Raw genomic sequence first — 13,965 nt, forward strand, 5'->3', positions numbered from 1 at the left:
AACTGAAAAACTGAAACACCGGTGTAAACAAATAAATAGCCTATAGTTAGAAGAAAAAAAAATTGAAGAAAAGAAAGAAAAGAAAAAGGAATTGAATGGTCCTCTCCATTAATGCATTTCTTTAAAATAATGAATAATTGCACCGACCTGGTTTCACTGGCAGTATCAGTTTAGTTCAAAACAGGTTTAGTTTTAGTACAGGATGCTTTTTAAAAACTTTTGCATTAATAGGCCATTTAGATTCTTAAATGTTCAATTATTATTAAAATATATAACTGTCATTATTGTAAATGTATATGCAAATGTATACATCTATATCATTCAAAGGCGATGACTATTATTAATGGCTGCGTGTGATTTATGTGTGCACTGAATCTACTGTTTATTACAATCTGTCGCCATCTAGTGGAATATTCGAGTAATTGCGCTTTTAATGTTTTATTTTTATTTTTATTGCAAGACCTTTCCTTCTTTTATTCATTCACTCTCTCCCTCCCTCTCCTTCGTTCTTTTGCTCTCTCTCTCCTTCATTATTTTACTATGTCTCTTTCTTTCTTTCTTTCTTTCTTTCTTTCTTTCTTGCTTTCTTTGCAATTTTTATATAAACAGCCATTTTAAACATGTTTAACACACTGTGTAATAGAGGTATTTCATAGATAAATTAATTTAAATAAATAAATAAAACAAACAAACTGGACCTAAGCATTTAAAGAACGCGGAACATTCAATAAATAAATAAATAAAAGTGTGTCTAGGTTTTTAAAAAAAAAAAAAATGCGTGGTCACGGTGGTGTCTGTGTAAATGTATCACAGGAACAGGTTTGTCCGTTAGAGGGCGGTAGGGAGCAGAAACGTCTGCGCTGGTGTGTGGAAAATCCTTCACAGGTTCCGTCTGGGACTGTTACATTGGCAGACGTATGTGCCAGAAATACTTCGTTATGCTGCTAAATATTTTATTTTATTTTTGCGTCACTATTTTACAAAAAAAACTTCAGAAATTCCATGAGATTTCACATTTCTGTTGCATCTACAAGACATTGTGTTTGCATGGATAAAAGCATCTGCTAAATGAACAAATGTAATTTGCAAAAAAAACGCTTGTCACGTTATTGTTTCTAGAACTGAATTGTCTCACTAGACAAAAAAGAAAGAAAGAAAAAAAAGGGAAATACCACCTACCCTACATGCATATGCTTTGTCTCTGGGCAACTTTTGCGTGTGTGTGAGTGAGAGAAACCTGTAAGTGAAGTATGCAGGGAATGCACTGGCCCTTTAAAATAAATACAGTCTCCTGCATAAAGGTTACAAAACTACTCATAACCATTACATAACCTGTTGGACTGCTGCACCCTTTCAGGTGATATTGGTGTGGAATCACATTCCATTCATACTGTTTAAGCAGTGTGATTCATGGAGGAGCTTCAGGATTCCCCTCTGCGTAAAATGTCCTCTGCTTGAAACTGGGAAAACTGTGATGACCTGTTTAAAAGTCCTGTGCAGTGACACACACTGCAGAATTCCCATTCTCACCTCTGGGACTTTAAACAGCATGTCTGGAAACCTGAAGGTTAAAGGTTAGTGATTTACCTTATTTTCATGTTTCAAAAGTGTCCTTCATGTCTAATGTATAAGAAATGTAAGTCTGGAAGAAAATGGAAATTCCAGTGGTGTTTGGAAAGGGTGGGTCACACGTCCTTTGCTTCACATCTAAACCTTCAGTGTGAGTCAGCAGGTGGTGTGTCAGAACATGCCATTTCATGTGAGCAAGTTTCATATAAAATCACATTATGTTTACACATGAGTGAAAATGTAGCATTTTTTTACCCTGACAAATACTGGGAAAGTCACCATCGTATATCATAGACACCGGGTGCCTTGTTTAATCAGGTTCAAGAAATAGTATCTCAAATTATTTACAGGAATTTACATACATTACCATTCAAAAGTCTCTTATAGTCACAAAGGCTGCATTTATTTGATCAAAAATAAAGTAAAAACAGTAATGAGCTAATACAAACTGTACTATTATTCAAATATTAGAATATATCGTAAAATGTAATTTATTCCTGTGATGCATAACTGGATTTTCAGCATAATTACTCCAGTCTTCAGTGTCACATAAACCTTCAGAAATCATTCTAATATGCTGATTTGCTGTTTAAAATAAATAAATAAATGTTGAAAACAGCTGAGCTGCTTACATTTTTTATGGAAACTGCGATACATTTTTGACCACGTTTTTTGATGAATAGGAAGTTCAAAAGAAGAGCATTATAATTCATATATATTATTTGTAACATTATAAATGTATTTATTGTCACGTTTGATCAATTTAATGCTTGCTGAATAAAATAAATAAATAAAAATAAAAAGTACTGACTCCAAACTTTTGTGTATGTAAAATATATACTAAAATAAAAATATATTAATATATCAAATTTTAATATATATTATATATTAATATATAAAAATGTTTTAATTGCACAAGAGGTTTATGTCTTGTAGCCTATATTAAATATTGCAGCACTGCATAAAAACAAAAGTGCAACAATTAATGACATATGCGTATGAAACTTATATAATTAATAATTCATTCAAAAATAAAAAAATCATTCCTTCACCATCGTCCTGTTCCAAAGAAGTCCATATGGCTTCCACGGAAAAGAAAATGTTAGATTTGACAATGTTCACACAAGTCTTTTCAACTGAATTGAAAGCGAAGAGTAACGCCATCAAGTTACAAAAATGATAACAAGCATCAAAAATGCACCATAAAATCAGAATATTTCAAGCTTTCTGAAGCCATGTGATTGCTATTACAAGGAAATTATTGAAATGTAAGTCACTCTTCATTCATAATCAAAAGATTATATTAAAATATGGTCACATGTTGAAGAGTGATTCATCGTGGCTGAATTATTCCTTAAGCATCACATCTAGATGTGTTATTGTGTTATTTCACATGGCAACAATGCCACATATTAAGTATATAAGATGGTTTGTGATGAGTCAGTGATCACGTTTAAATGTGATGGTCTTGTTCCTGATGTTTAGCTTGTGAACTCAGAGGAAGTGTGTGTGTTTATGCTGGTGTCAGAACTGCCTCAGCAAAGAGTCTCCCACCAAACATTCCTGCTCTTAAACAAGCTGATCACAGCCTTCGTCACCTATCTGTGTAAGAACCGATATCTGGACAGGACGTCCTATATCCACACTGATCACATGAGACCGGAAAGGAACATTTTCAGAGTTTCCAGTATTTGATCAGGTTAAATGAGTTGGGACTTCCTGATAGCACTGCAAAGCAGTGTGATTGTTGTGATTCGTAGGTCACTTTTCATACAGTTCCACTCATAATCATCTTATCTTACTTGAATTACTTAGATTGTATCAGAGACAAGATACTGAACCTGTTTCTAGGTCACAGTGATACAAGTTTACAATAGTAAAAGCATTCCCTCCTGGGAGTTTGCTTTCTGTTGTGCTCCTGCACAATGTAGTTGCGTTTTAGTGGAACACTCTCTGACCTCGGGCTTTACCGCGCTTGGTTACTGTTACTATGGCAGTTGTGTTTAAGGACAGGCTGTTTTGGGTTGTACACATGCGTCTTGAGCAAAAACGACGCATTCTCTGCTTCCTTTGTGTAAATGCCTTTGTGGGCAAATGCTCATGGCAGAAACACACACAGAGGAGTTTCCCAGTCTTCACATTATGAGGAAGCAGTACTATGCTGGCACCAAACAGTCTACTTCCTGGACTTTACATTAATGTACATTAACTTACTATATTAATTATAAAAAATATATAATGCTAGGAAATTCATTTAGATTTTTACATTTAATATTTCAAATTGTTAATACAAAAAAAAAAAAAAAAAAAATTTTGGACCCCTCTGTATTTTTATATTTTATATGAAACATATTATACATATTAAAATATTTTTATATTATAAATTATACACATGTATATAATTATATACATGTGTATAATTTATATATATATATATATATATATATATATATATATATATATATATATATATGTATATATATGTATATATATATTATAAATATAATATATTTCAATATTTTTAATATCATACATTGTATGAATCAAAGACACCATCTGAAATCTATATGCACGATTCAATATCTTTTAGCTAAATAAATCAATTTTTTTACCTTTATTCAAAAATTGTAATTATTAAATTATTAAAATTATAATATCATTTTACAATTATGTTAGTAATAATTACTATTATTATATAATTTAATAATATAATTTTATAACTAGATTTTTAATTATTAAAAATATTATTAAAAATATAATTTAAAATATTATAAATATAAATATTTTAGGATTTTTAATATTATACATTATATGCACCAGCATATTTTATGCATTATTTTGTCCAAATTACGCAACATCCGAATTATGGAAACTATCTGAAATCTATATGCATGATTCAATAACTTTCAGCAAAAATTCTGAGATGTTTGAACATGGGATTTTTTGCAAACCACCAAAGTACACATTGTGATGTTGTGCACTAAATATTTTCTTTTCTGACACACAATGTTTATGGTTTTCTTTTTTTTTTTCTTTTTTAGCCGGCCCCAGCTGGATTCTGGAATATTTGGAACTGGAAAAGTCGGTCTTTCAGTATTACTGATCTGATGAGCGTGTTTAATGAAGTAGAGAAAATTTCCCCAAACTCCAGACTCAGTTAATTCCCTCTGCAGAACCAATTCAAGACGTCAATCACGCTGGAAATCCCCTTCCCTCAGTCAAGCTCCGCCTCTTTCTCTCGTTCTCTTTTAACGCGGCTCAAACTCTCACAGTCCACAAGAGCTACACAGACCTCCGACACAAACATGGAGCTTTACCGAGGCAGCAACACCAACCAAATGGATTATAACGAGGATGGCCGCGGACCCAAATCTGGGAAAATGCTTGCGAGCAACGACGACCGTTTAGACAGCGGTTTGGATTCGCTTAAAGAGGACGAATGCACGTACGTGGAGTCTGCTTTCGAGCGGATGAAAGTGGCCGAGGACGAGCCCTGGAAGAAAGAGTTCACCGAAGACGGAGACACGTAAGTGCGCTGACATTTTTTTTTTTTTTTTTTTTTAAACAATATTATGCAGTTCATGCAAAGCATTTACGTGCATCTGATATTTTAAAGTGATACACATAAAGTATAATGCATGAAAGCGAAACAGCTTTTAGGTTGCAGAGAACTATTTATTTAGACCCCATTGTTGTTTCTTAGCAAGTTATTAACGTAATGCAAAAAGTCCTTGAAGTTCATGATTGTCCTTCGGCACAGTTAATTAATTTAATCATAGAAAGACTATAATAAATTTTAGTTTTGTAAAGAACTTTAGTATAATTAATACTTGTATTTATTTAGCTATTCGTTTTTAAAAGTACTTGTTGCACTGCAAAAAATAAATAAATAAATAAAAATCTTCAAAGGTTATGATTGTTCTTGAGCACATTTAAAGTCCTGCTCATTCCATTCACAAACCGTAGTGCGCATGCGCAGGCACCCTACAGTCATAATGGGCTTTATGTAAACAGAAACGCCGCATCAGTACGGACTGTTCTCTGGCGCCGCGTCAATGTGGGCGGGGCTTGTGCAGGTCTCTGGCCTGGCGTCAATGTGGGCGAGGCCTCGCGAGCTCGGAAAGTCCCGGGCTGCGAGCCAGACAGTCAGACGCGCGAGTGCTGCGCATGTCCCTACTAGGAAAAATACAGCTCTCTGCACACCAAAAAAGTTGTTTTATAAATAAAAATGTTTTACAGTTGCATAACAATGTTATTACTTTTTTTTTAAAGGTATCTACATATTGCCATTATTCACGAGGCCACAGAGGCTGCAATAAAAATGATTCATTTGTCCTATGGTGACCCCTTCCTCAACACACAAAACAACCAGAGACAGGTACATCAAGATTAGTTTTACAAACATGTGCATATAATAATATTACCTCTATTTATGACTATTTAACTCATACTAAACCACTCTCCTCTCCTTTCAGACTGCCTTGCATTTGGCCGTGGTCACAGATCAGCCTCTTATAGTGGAGCAGTTACTGAAAGCCGGCTGTGATGCATCTCTGGTGGATGACTGTGGAAACACGGCCCTCCATATCGCCTGCAGGAAAGGTTCTCTGACCTGCTTCAGCCTCCTAACGCAGGGCTGTCGGCAGCAACTCCCAGCCATCCTCCAGACACCAAACTATAACGGTAAGATGGTGTTTTCCATATGCGTTTGCTTGCGATGTTCATCTCTGACCTTCATTTGGACATTTTTGATCTGATTTGAATCTCATTTTACTGTCCAGGTCAAAAATGCATACACGTGGTCGCCAACCAAGGCTACCTGTCGCTGTTAGAAAGCCTCATCCAGCTTGGCGCAGACATTAACGCACAGGTAAAAATGTTTTCTTTTTCTTTTTCTTTAAATGGATCTGTTTGTATCTTACCCACATTGTGAAACCAAATGGCTAAAAATACTTGTATTTGTTTTTAGGAGCAGTGTAATGGACGAACCGCTCTCCACTTAGCAGTTGACCTCCAGAACTTTGAGCTGGTTAAACTTCTAATCACCAAAGGTGCTGATGTTCACAGCTTCACGTACGGCGGTCACACGCCTTATCACCTGACCTATGGCCGGGCCAACACAGACATCCAAAAAGTCCTGTATGAGCTCACAGTGCCACACCTAAGGGAACTTCCAGATAGTGAGTCAGAAGACAGCGACGAGGATTGTGAAGACCAATGTATATCTGATGATGAAGATGTAAGCATTCCTTTTCTGGTGTTCATTTGATTCCTTTCAAATAATAAGCACGTTTATGAAGTCCTAATGTCATTTTTTCTCACTTCACAGATCTATGATGATATTAAAATGATGGGGCCAGTGTAGAAGGACTTCTGGTGAATGGAGAAAGATTGATGTTCTCACTCAAGGTGTCCAGGAACGAGTCCGCAGTGGAGCTTGCGGGGTCTCAGGTGGCTCACGGCTCATTGGCGGCGCAAGTACAAGACAGATGTAAAAGGAGGCCCGGAAACGAAGGGTGTATTAGAGCAACACTGGAGAGAGGCCGACTAAAGCGCACCGTCGGCTCTCGATGATGGACTGTACTGTCAGCTGAAATGAACGGCTGCGTTTCTGTTGTACTGTGATGTAAAATATTGTTCATATAGACAGATTTATTTTTATATTAACATGTACATGTGTATATATATATAAAAGATTGAAACTTTTGTTTTGTGGAAAGATATAACATTTTAAATTAAAACCTTCAACTTGACACTGTGTCCTTCCTTGGAAATGCATGAGAATGGTTCTACAAGAGAAATGAGGAAGTTAAATATCCTTTTATGTCACTGAGGAGAAGTGTTTGTAACTGCAGAACTTGTACACTGTTTTCCGTCAGCTGAGTTCATTGGAATTTCCTGAACAGGAAGGGCCATTCAGATTAAACTGGCAACGCTGAAAGTTCCCGACTTCCTGAATTCCCAAAATAAGGAACTTTGTGGAATTGCACAATGCTGCTTTATGAAGAATTTATCAGGACGGTTGAGTAGTCAACAGTTTGCACACAGGGAATTTTTTGAGATTACATTCCTAGAAAGTGCCCCCATCATTGATGTTCTTGGAAAAGGGTGTAGTGTCCATTTAGCATGTTATTTGAACATTGTTTACAACTCTGATCTTGAGCTTATATTGACACAGAACTTCCTTCATTAGCATGGTTTAAAATATTCCTAGTGTTTGCAATTTAAAATCACATTTAAACCGACAAAGTGAAGTGAAACTCTTTGAAAATTTCCTCAAACTTTCATATTCACAAGTCATGCAGTTCAACTCGGTGTCACATTTTGCTTTCGTCTTGCTCTTTACAGTAAAGGAGAGTCAATAAGTGTTTGTGGTTTTCTTGATTTGAATACAAACCTGAGATCTCTAAAGGGAATCCACCTTCATCTTAACCCTGCTTATTTCCAAACATGAATCCGGACTGCACGCCTTTTTGATTTTGAGATACCGTTGTGCGTCTTCAGTCCCTGAGACACCTCTTGAAAAGTTCCATGCAAATGATGTAGTCATAGCGCTCGCTTTCTGAGCCCTGAGGAGTCGGGTTAGGACATGTAGGGCCCTTGACAGCTCCTGTAAATACAGGAGAATACTCATATGATTCAACCAGATCCGAGAAATGACAGCAGGCCGGCACTTGGAAAATCCGACTTTTTTTCTGTCTCTATATGAAGTGCCGCAGCACTACAGCTATGCAAATGCTCTGTCTGGAGGGGATTCTTAAGTGAGAGTTTAGGAAATGCTATTTACATCTTTTAAGAGAGTGTGAGAAAAGACTTACACCGCTTCCCATAAATGAAGGCGACTGTGAGACCCTTCCTGGTGATCGAAAAGATAAATTACTGATATTTTATTGGCGCCAAATGAAATGTATTGTAAAAAGCAGGAAACGGATTCAGGCAGCAACACATTACCTTATAAAATTTTACAATCTGGAAAATAATACGGTGACTCATAAGTTCAAGTTAAAGTTGAATTAATTTAAATGTTAATTAAATGTTTTTTTTAAAGAGCTTTATATTATATATATATATATATATATATATATATATATATATTAAAATTGTTAATAATAAATGGTAATAATGTAAAATTAAAAAGAATTACAAAATTAACTAATATTGAAGATCCAACTCTTTCTTATAATGCAATTTGTAAGTGAAAAAAGCATTTTCACTACACTTAAATCTGACTTGCTTAAAAAAAAAAAAAAAGAAATTAAACACACTGTTTTCCAAAACATTTTTTTATTGTACTGTTGCAAGAAAAAGCTACATAAACAGCAAAAAACATCAGTTGACCTGAATATTGATGACATGATTGTAATTCTCAGACTTTTTTTTTTATCACATGGTAAGACTCGTGCAGATCTTCTCAATCCCGTTCAGTAAGGGCCATGAGGTGGGTGTCGATCTCCGACTCTGACAAAATTCTGAAAAACAGAAATATACATAACTACCAAAATGAACATCATAAATGTGACCCTGGACCACAAAATCAGTCTTAAGTGTCAATTTTTCGAAATTGAGATTTATACGTCATCTGAAAGCTGAATAAATAAGCTTTCCATTGATGTATGGTTGTTAGGATCAGACAATATTTGGCAGAGATACAATTTACTATTTGTAAATACTATTTGAAAATCTGGAGTCTGAGGGTACAAAAAAATCAAAATATTGAGAAAATCGCCTTTAAAATTGTCCAAATGAAGTTGTTAGCAATGCATATTACTAATCAAAAATGAAGTTTTATACATTTACGGTAAAAAATGTACAAAATATCTTCATGGAATATCATCTTTACTTAATATCCTAATGATTTTTGGCATAAAAGAAAAATTGATAATTTTGACCCATACAATGTATTTTTGGCTATTGCTACAAACATACCCCAGCGACTTAAGACTGGTTTTGTGGTCCAGGGTCACACATGTACTCAATCATTTTACACAACAAATGACAACAAAAGGTTACATGACCTAGTGGTCTGAAACACATTGACTACTGTTGAAAAGTTTGGGGTCAGTAAGATTTTTTAAAGTTTTTGAGGGACGTTTCTTATGATCGTCAATGCTGCATTTTTAAAAAATGCATTTTAATATATTTTAAAATGTAATTTATTACTCCAGTCTTCAGTGTCACACGATCCTTCAAAAATCATTTCAATATGCTGATTTGGTGCTTATGAAACATTTCTTATTATTATCAATGTTGAAAACATTTGTGCTGCTTAATATTTTTTCTGAAACCATTTTTTTTTTTTTCCAGGATTCTTTGATGAATACAAAGATTAAAAGAACAGCATTTATTTAAAATGCAAATCTTCTATAACATTATAAAAACTTTACTGTCACTTATAATCAATAAATTTCCAAATAACAAATTCTTACTGACCCCAAAAGCTTAACCTGTACCGTATGTACATAGAATGAAAGCGCCAGCCTAGTAGTAATAGTGACTCCGAGTGTCTAGTGGGGATTTTTCTCCGTTTATAGAGAATGGTTTGGTGGTTGACATACGTAAATGCTATGTAGTGATATGTAAATATTACATCCTGTTCTATCTGAAATGTACAAACATACCTGAACTTGGGCTCCTCTGTGGTAACAACCCCGATCTCCAGCTCTGAAGGCTTGAAGTCGATGGCCAGAACGGTAGCCAGGCAACTTATTGCAGTCTGTGGGGATGAAAAGTGCACAGAAGAACTAAATGTAGGAGGATACAACCACAACAAAGGGTATTTATTCCATTTGGGGTGAACGTTTCATACCTCTACTGTTTGGTCAAAGGTCCAATCCAATTTCTTCTTCACTTTTTTCTCCAGGAAGCTGGTGGCTTCTGTTTGTTTCACCCCTGCAGCAGTGGCCTTGAAGCCGCAGTAGTAACCTGCAGGATCGCATTTATAGACCTGCGGCCCCAGCTCCTCATCCACACCAATGACAATCATACCTGACAGATTAGAACAATACACAATATTGACAAGCATGCCTTTACATTGATGCCACATGCACATATAACAATAACATTCCTTAATATGGAATTCTGATACGTACAGAATGATCTACTACTATGTCTTTTTGTATTCGGCATGCAGTATTATAATGTGTGCACAATTTTTGCATGCCTAAAATACATGGATTTCATACTAAATTTCCCAAAATGTTACATATACAACCGGAGAACACAATGTAATGTTTTAGACTTGACATTTATTTGAAAAAAATCTTTTGTAATATTCTTAATGTCTTTACTGTCACTTTTGATCAATTTAATGCATCCTTACTAAATTAAATTACTAATTTCTTAAAAAACAACAACAACAACAAAAATAAAACTTACTGAGCACATTTGAACGGTAGTGTATGTAGATAGTTTAAAAGTACTAGCCTAGTACTGCTAACTGGTGGTACCAAGAGGGGATTTTTTACCGTTTATAGAGTATGGTTTGGTGGTTGACATACAGTATGTAAATACATTTATGTAAATGTTATGTAATGATATGCAAATATGCGTTAGACTTAATATTAGATACTGTCTATTTCTAGGCTCATTATTTCATTGGCCTATTAAAAGTTTAGGTGTTTTACACACACATATTTGATTAAACATAGCAAAAATTTATATTTGAGATGATAACTGTGCATCTCTTGCTGCAAGGTCACATGATAACATTTTAACAATACTACACTTTAAATATTTACTGTTGCATACAACAGATTGTTTCAAAATCTACAGTATATACTGGATATGTAGTTAATGAATTGAATCAACTGACTTGAGCTGAATATTTACATTTTATGAATTTTGCAAACTTGACACTAATTGAACTAATCTGAATCAACACTGAACTAAACTGAGCTGACAAATGACACTGTCTTCTGAAAAGCTGAATCAAATTCATTCATAGTTGATGAATTTTGCAACATTAACATTCACTTAACTAAACTGAATTAACAGTGAACCAACTTCAAACTGAATATTGATACTATGTCTTTTGTAGAACTGCTTATGAAATAAATTCAGTTCAGCTATAATTTATGAACTTTGCAACCTTGAAACTGCTATTAAACTAAAATATATTTTATAAAATACTGAGCCGAAAAAATGTAGAGCTGATTTTTAGCTGAATCAAATTCATTCATAATTGATGAAATTTGGAACAGTCATTGAACTGAATCAACATTGAATTTTTTTCATAATTTATTCATTCTGCCACCTTGACACTGTTATTTACCAAAACTGAGCTGAATTATAACACTGCTGCCTTCTGTATAGCTGCTTTGAGCTGATGAATTTTGCAAGTTATTTTCCCGTTTATTTCTATGTAGCTGTATACTGTATAAACCTCTACACAAATAAATGTGACTTGATGCCATTCATACCGTCCTGAATCAGACCGTATACTTACAGCAGCCCAGTGGCCTCATCTCTGCGTTCTGTGTGTACACCTGTGAGATGTCTGCAATGCGCTTGCACAGCATGTCTACTGGGATCTCATAGCCGTATTTATACTTCCAGTTAGCAGCTTCATATCGCGCCCTCTGCACCTGCGACCTGCTGTCAGCTTCACAGAGAAACATAATACATCACATGTGGTGTAAAATAATCCATAGTTTTACATTTCACCATACAAAAGAGCCAAAGGAGATATTCTAAAATTCACTTAAGCTGGACAATTGCTGAGATGAGTTTACCTGTCATGCCAGACATCACACAGCCAATGTTTTCTGTTATTCTGAATAAATGAGTGACGGTGGACTCATCGAGAAGCTTATCCTGGGTAATTAAAAGAGTGAAACGTAATAAGAGCATGCACGAATATTGCTCATACAACTTCCATTTACATTTTTTGCATAGTTAACATAGAACAGGTTGCAGTTAAACTGAAATCAAATTGAGTTTATATTTAACAGTGTGGTTGACAAACAGTGAAAACAAACTTACTGGAACTTTCTTTTGAGTAATAACAACTGCACAGTCGTTCCCTCGAACAGCTACTGATGTAAGACCTCCCTGATTAATGGCCTTGAATGCATATTCTGTGGAAAATAAAATGAACACGTTAACTATGATCATAAATTGTTCATAAAATGCAAAAATTGTAAGCCACTCAATTTTGTCAACAAAGTGTTTCTTTATTTTATTATTGGCGTTTTATTAATATACAAAAGAATATGCAACCACACATAAAATATTTTATAATTATGTCATTTTTATTTTTTTTATTACTTTTAAAAATATGTGCAACACAGAATATAAGGGTGAAAATAATTCATAACGTGTAGTGACTTGTAAAAGACAAAACCAATGAGCTGCTCAAGTGAAACGTGAACAAAATTGAATAAATCTCTGCATGCATAATATTCATAATTATAAACATGAAACCGAAAGTGCTTTTATCCATACTGTTATAAACAAAGAATTCAGATGGATCTGTCATAGACCTAAAACTAAAACATACAAGTGCAGAAAAAGTGCAGAATGACCCTGGTGCAAAATGACTGGGCATTTATTCTTTCGATTTAATAAAGACACACTTTTATCGATACGCACCGACTTGATAGAGTCTCCCCTCAGGAGAAAAGATGGTGATATGTCGATCAAACCCCGCGCTCGAGCCTCGGGACATAATGCGAGAGATTTACAGTTTAATATTGAAGTTTGTAAACAGATCTAACCACACAGCTCTGCTGTACACCGGAAACGATAACGCCGGCTCCAGCGTTCATATCCGGGTGAGATGTCATGACGCGTCGCACTCAAATGTGTGTAAAAAGCACTTGTAGTTAACAAGAACAGTTTTATTTTGGGATATAGTTTATGTTTGTATAATACAAACCTTCTGCAAAGAGTACAATATTTACAGTGAGCTGTTCATTACATTGTGTTTTAGTATATTAATCGTGTAATAATGTATTGTGTAATATTCACATTGACAATGAATGTTAATTAACTGATTAAATTGATGTATTTGACACGTATGATTTTTATGGTGAGGTAAAAATTAAGTTAGAAATAACGTTAGTTCATTTCTGTCATCATGAGTATATTTTCATAAGGGAGTGTAAACTTCTAAATGCAGAATTGGTTAAGTCAGTCTTTGAAATATTATGCAAAACAACGATTTGTGCTATGATCTTTGGTCCAAGGAGATGTAAAATTTGCGACACCCCAAATTTGTGCTGCCCAGGTATTTCAGAATTCAAGTGCTGTACATATTTTGATGTTTCCATAACTAGAATAAGTAAAGAGATTAAATTAATCGCGATTAATCACATCCAAAATAAAAGTTTTGGGTTACATAATATATGTGCTTACTGTGTATATGTATTATGTAAATATAAATACACACACATGCAT

General features: G+C 34.6%; 2 protein-coding genes across 2 annotated transcripts; one reads left to right on the top strand and one right to left on the bottom strand.

Moving 5' to 3' along the window:
• Positions 1-4,807: 4,807 nt before the first annotated feature.
• nfkbiab (nuclear factor of kappa light polypeptide gene enhancer in B-cells inhibitor, alpha b) lies at positions 4,808-7,322 on the top strand. The gene is made up of 6 exons (XM_058750356.1): positions 4,808-5,095; positions 5,842-5,947; positions 6,045-6,252; positions 6,351-6,439; positions 6,539-6,808; positions 6,899-7,322. Exons 1-6 carry the CDS (start codon positions 4,875-4,877, stop codon positions 6,932-6,934), a joined length of 930 nt encoding a protein of 309 aa, XP_058606339.1. The 5' UTR covers positions 4,808-4,874; the 3' UTR covers positions 6,935-7,322.
• Positions 7,323-8,842: 1,520 nt separating this feature from the next.
• Positions 8,843-13,340, bottom strand: psma6a (proteasome 20S subunit alpha 6a). The gene is made up of 7 exons (XM_058749271.1): positions 13,159-13,340; positions 12,550-12,644; positions 12,300-12,381; positions 12,014-12,169; positions 10,376-10,554; positions 10,188-10,282; positions 8,843-9,038 (listed from the first exon to the last, which is right to left on the bottom strand). Exons 1-7 carry the CDS (start codon positions 13,232-13,234, stop codon positions 8,981-8,983), a joined length of 741 nt encoding a protein of 246 aa, XP_058605254.1. The 5' UTR covers positions 13,235-13,340; the 3' UTR covers positions 8,843-8,980.
• Positions 13,341-13,965: the final 625 nt, after the last annotated feature.

Source organism: Onychostoma macrolepis, chromosome 17 (assembly GCF_012432095.1).
Source record: "Onychostoma macrolepis isolate SWU-2019 chromosome 17, ASM1243209v1, whole genome shotgun sequence".
In the NCBI taxonomy this organism is placed as follows: Eukaryota; Metazoa; Chordata; class Actinopteri; order Cypriniformes; family Cyprinidae; genus Onychostoma; species Onychostoma macrolepis.